The 6,092-nt window shown below is 24.7% G+C and overlaps 1 protein-coding gene across 1 annotated transcript; it reads left to right on the plus strand.

Moving 5' to 3' along the window:
• Nucleotides 1–1,114: 1,114 nt before the first annotated feature.
• Nucleotides 1,115–4,310, plus strand: LOC128951417 (cytochrome P450 9e2-like). Its single transcript, XM_054296664.1, has 3 exons — nucleotides 1,115–1,733; nucleotides 3,014–3,641; nucleotides 4,169–4,310. Exons 1-3 carry the CDS (start codon nucleotides 1,115–1,117, stop codon nucleotides 4,308–4,310), a joined length of 1,389 nt encoding a protein of 462 aa, XP_054152639.1.
• The last annotated feature ends 1,782 nt before the right edge of the window (nucleotides 4,311–6,092 follow it).

The raw sequence follows: 6,092 nt of genomic DNA on the forward strand, positions 1-6,092 counted from the left end.
CTGGACACAACTGGACACAACTGGACACAACTGGACACAACTGGACACAACTGGACACAACTGGACACAACTGGACACAACTGGACACAACTGGACACAACTGGACACAACGGGACATAACGGGACACAACTGGACATAACGGGACACAACTGGACACAACTGGACACAACGGGATACAACGGGACATAACGGGACACAACATCAGCCCAACTTACACCTCTAATGTTATATATATATATATATATATTGGCTTCAATGGGGTTCATAATAATGCTAATTAGTCAATAAAATTATTATCATTTGTAATTAAATGCACAAAATATTAATCATAGATTTGATATAAATTTTACATAATATTAATAAAAAGTTAATTTGATAATTACAATAATTACCAAAACTCTAACGTATGTGAAATGTATTGTGAAATGTATTGAAAAAATAAAACAAAAATTGCACCAATTATATTAAACATATAATTTGTTGACATTGAAAATGTCATTATTTTTAATGTTTAAACTTGTATTTAAAGAATATTTATATTTAAAACAATACTTTTATTACTACTAACAACACATATAAAAATCAATTGTAAAATTTCTTTATTACTAAAATTCATGATTTTAGTTGAATTTAATTTTATATTTTGAAAAATTTATATTATCAAAAAAATTAATTAAATGCTAATTTTATTATCTACTGCTATCATATTTCTTATTATATTGTTATATATATTTGTTAGGTTAGATATATTATTATTATTATTAATTAATTAATTAATTAATTATCTTGAAATAATATTTAAAATAATGTTTTTTTTAAATAAAATATTTATGAAGATATAAAACATGTGAATTTAATTATTGGTCAAATCGTGGTATCTCTGGACCCAAACCGTGGCCTATATTTGGAAATTTGTTTCAATTATATTTTCTAAAGCCTTTACTAATCACTGAAATAGAATGGCTGAACAATTTTGGCAAAATTTATGGGCAAATATTTTACTTTAATAACTTTAATAAAATTTATAAAAAAAATTATAACTAAGTTTTTATTTTAAATAAAGTAATTTTGTTTTTTGTTGTTATTTTTAATTGTTATAACAGATATTATTTAATGGGTTGGCCTATACTAACCGTTGCCGAACCCAAACTCATCAAACAGATACTTATAAAAGATTTTCATATATTACCCAATCGTATGAACGCCGAGTTTTCCCATCCAATCATCAGTCAAAGTCTTATCTTAATTGATGGCAATCGCTGGAAACGGATCCGATCGATAACAACACCGATCTTTACTTCGGGTAAAATGAAACGCATGTATCCACTGATGAAACAATGTTTGGACGACTTAACCAATTATTTGAGTCCATTGGCCGACCAAAAGTCAATTATAGACGTTAAACATATATACAGTCGGTTATCATTGGATATAGTGTTTACCTGTTCATTTGCTAACAAATTGAATCCATATAATAATGATAATCAATTAATACGAATGATTATAGAATCGGTTCAATTTTTGATAATATCATTTGTTGCCCAAACACTTACACCCAAAATGTTTAGTAAATTACTATACAATTTGGGTTTCTTTAACACTATGTCTATTGAATTTGTAATCAAATATTTACGCCAATTGCTCGATAGTAGGCGTAAAAGTGATCAACAATTTAACGATTTAATTCAATTGTTTATTGAAGCCGAACACAGAGATACCGATAACAATGATTGTAAGTAAACTAATTGTATTTAAATTACTAATCTTCGGACAATTTACCCCTTCCATCGTTTTATTTTATCAAAAGTTCCCTATTTTCCATAATCCCTGGAAATTCCCAAGGAATCTATTTTCATGTGCTATTACATATTGAACACTTTTGTAAAATTGATTTGTTACTATTTATTGTAAAAGTATAAGATATATATATATATATATTCCGGAAACTTCGAGGGATTTTATTAGGGAGCTTCCCTTCCTATGAATGTCAACCAAACTCTAAACATCACACACACACACACACACACACACACACATATATATATATATATATATATATATATATAATTTATATATATATAATATAATATATATATCTATATAAGCTGTTTTATATTTAATTTATATACACCTAAATAAATAATATCAATTTATAAAAAATATTATATAAGCAAAATATTCAAAAATGCCACTAATATAATATTTTTAATCTTTGCAAAAATTGACTCATGGATTTTGATTAAACATTTTTTTTTAAAAATATAGACAAACATATTGTGTAATTTTATTCCCTCCTCAAATGTTCCTCAAAAATAATAAAACAAAAATAAATTTATCCCTTTCTTTAAAAAAATGTTAGCCCAGAAAATATTGAGAGACGCCGAACACTAATTAGTTAAATAATATTAAAAATTGTAAAATCAGTAGAACTTTAAATTAAAAGTCTAAAACCTTTATATATATATATATAATGTAAATATATATATATATATCAGGGTTGCGAAAGAGGCGATAAATTTAAACCATTTTATTTTAGCCGTCGAAGGATATTCTTATCTATGATTTTTTTATATAGATTTTATTTATAATTTATAATTATGAAGGGATAAAAACCTAAAATCAATGGTTAAAAAATATTTATTTAAAAAACTATTGGACAAGCGATCACATTATCATAGAAAACACAACAATGAATATATTTTAAAACAAAGTATAAGTGTAATAATTATTTTAGATATTTCTAGAAATTTAATTAATCTAAAAATACATATTATATTATATAAAATGATTAACAATGAATTACAGGAAATGATTAACGATTAATATTAGATATCTATATACAATAACATAAATATATTAAAAATCTTATTAAATATATTTTTATAAATATCTAAATAATTATTAATATTTAGAAAAATGTTTCTACAATTATATTAACTGATTTTTTCATAACAAGTATATGTATTAAGATTATTATTACTATTATTAATATATATATATTACATACGATAGCTAAAGAGGATATGGATCAAAACAAGAGAGCTATGGATATAAAATTAGATAACAATAATAATAAACTAAATGAAGACGAAATAATAGCCCAATTTATAACCATATTATTTGCCGCTTACGAGACAACTACCACAACATTTTCATTCCTGACCTATGAATTGGCCATCAATGAGGACTGTCAGCAGCGACTATACGACGAAGTTATGGCCGCCGTCGATGTCGACGATAATGGAGAAACAACTATAGATTACGATGTATTGTCGGGACTGACATATTTGGACGCCTGTATTAAGGAAGCGCTTCGACTGCATTCACCCGTTACTAGAATTGTACGCAAAGCCGCCGATGACTATAAACTGGGCGACACTGGTATTACAATACAAAAAGGCCAGAGAGTAGACATTCCTATATCTGCTATACACTATTCGGAAGAGTACTATCCAAATGCCAATAAGTTTATACCGGACCGGTTTTTACCAGAAAATATTAAAAATATTAAACCATTTACTTATCTACCGTTTGGTTGCGGTCCACGTGTTTGTATTGGACAACGGTTTGCATTATTGGAGATGAAGTTATGTTTGGCTCATATCATACAAAAATACCGATTCTTTCCGAGTAATAAAAAGTATTCTTCGCTAAAGTTTTCGGCAATAATTTGTACTAAAAATATTTATGTCGGTATTGAACAAAGAAATTAGAAAAAGTAAAGTAAAAATTTTCAAAAATTATTATTAATTTTATAATTAAAATTTGCTTTATTATAATATCAAATTTATTTATATTTAATAATTTATTAAATATTTTTTTAAGACAATAATAAATACAGTACAGTATTTTTTTTTTAATATAAAAACATTATAATTAACTAAATAAAAAGCAAATACAAGTAATTACATGATTTTTTTTAAATTTTTTATATATATATATAATTTGATACAAAACTTCATTTTTTAAAAATTTTTAAACTAAAATTTATTAGGAATTTACTCAAATTTGGCAACAATTGTTGTTTAAAAATACAATAAAAATTGTTCACCCCACCCTATACCCCCTCTAAAGCTTTTTCTAGATTTTTGTCAATTTACCCCCTATACCCACCCTCTGAAATTGAAAACCTTACTCAACCCCCTGTTTTTTATCTACTGTATCCAGTGATGGAAGTACAGCAAGTAGTGAATCCACAACTCCGGTAACCGATAGTCCGTTATGTCCGGGTGGCGGTTGGACAGCCTATGGCAATGAAAAATGTATCAAGCTAATCCAGTGTGCGATAGTCAACAATCAAAACACTTGATGGACAGTTAGCATTGGCCACTGATAATTTTTTTAATTTGTAGATATTTATGTAAATTATAATATTTTGATAACAAATTTTAAATATTTATTATTATTTTTTATAAATATAACTTATTTATTGAAAATTATTAATACATGTTTTAATTTATAACACTATCTATTAGTAATATTTCAAACAAATATGATAATAAAAACATTCAACTATTTATTATTACTATAATATGGAATAATTTTATTAATTATCAAAACACAAAAATAATAACTAATTAATAAATTAAATACTATCGTATAGTTAAATATGTACTTACATTGCTTATAATTAGACAAACTTATGTTTGAAAATTATTATTATTATTATTATTATTAATCAATTGATTAGACAAATATTTATGAAATTAGATTAAACTTTATTTAGTGTATATTTTATACAGTCATATACTTTATCTTACTGTATATAAATACTACCAAATTAATTATATTGCCTTAGTTTTGATTGTAATACTATAAAATGTAACCAAATTCCAGTTATTGATTATATTATAGATATATCAGATTTGAATAGGACTAGTAATCCGGTCAACTTGTTGCCCCCCCCCCATATGGCAAACTAGGTAAAGGGTGGCGGATTTAGTGGTATTAGAAACCAGGTGGCGGTTTGAGTGTTAAAATTATTTTTTAATGAGTTTTTATGATTGTCTAATATCCGTCACTTTTTTCTTTTTAAGGACCTTTTAAGGACTCCATTAATAATGACATTTATAATCAATTCTTACAGTTTTATTGAAATATAAATTACAGTTTAAATGATTATTCTAGTAATTATACTATAATTTAAGTAATTATATACTGTGTAGTATAACATTATATATATATATCAGGGTTGCTAAAGAGAGGGGTAAGACGTCTTACCCCCGCCCTGAGATCGAGAAATTTTGGCTTTTACCCCCCCTGGCCTGAATCCAAAAAGTTAGGGGGCCCCTACCAATTTTCGGCGCCGAAGGCGGCGAAAAATTTTTTAAACTATGTTATCTTAAATTTTATATTAAACAAAAAAATAAATATTAAATTAGTTTTAATATAAATTAATAGCTTATTTATAGAAAATAAATAGATAAAAATATTTAATTGCATCAATTTAACATCGTTTACATTAGTTGGGGTACTCCACAAGGGAAAAAAGTTCCCTAATAAATTCACACCAATTTTCAAGAAAAATTATTTTATTTTTTAGCTCTTTATAAAAGATAGTATATATTTTATTTCATATTAAAAGTCGAAAACTAAAATTTTTAGCAAAATATTTTAAAATAATTATATAATTAAAAAGTTTATATATTTATGCAGTTCTTTATTTTTTATATTTTTGTAAAAAATGAATATTTTAGAAAACATTTTGAGTATTGAGAAATTAAGTTGGGAATATTTTTATTTGTTAATTTATATATAATAATGGGAATTAGTGGGAATTAGTGGGAATTTAGTGGGAATTTAGAATCTTTATATTAAATTGTGTTAGTTATGGTACAATATAAAATATTATAAAAAGATATATTCTTAAACTAAATTAAATTATTTATTTAGAGCTAATTAATAATTATCTCTGACAATTTTATTATTATTATTAAAACATTATAATAAATACAGTACTATATCTTTAATTTTTTAATTAATAACTATTTTTTAAAAACTAAATAATTTTATTTTCATTTAATAATTATAATTATAATAGTTTCTTAATTAATTAATTCTTAATATTTAGAAAACATTTTGAGTATTGAGA

Source organism: Oppia nitens, unplaced genomic scaffold, assembly GCF_028296485.1.
Source record: "Oppia nitens isolate AA-2021 unplaced genomic scaffold, nextdenovo-longstitch-racon4-pilon3 scaffold1_pilon_pilon_pilon, whole genome shotgun sequence".
In the NCBI taxonomy this organism is placed as follows: domain Eukaryota; kingdom Metazoa; phylum Arthropoda; class Arachnida; order Sarcoptiformes; family Oppiidae; genus Oppia; species Oppia nitens.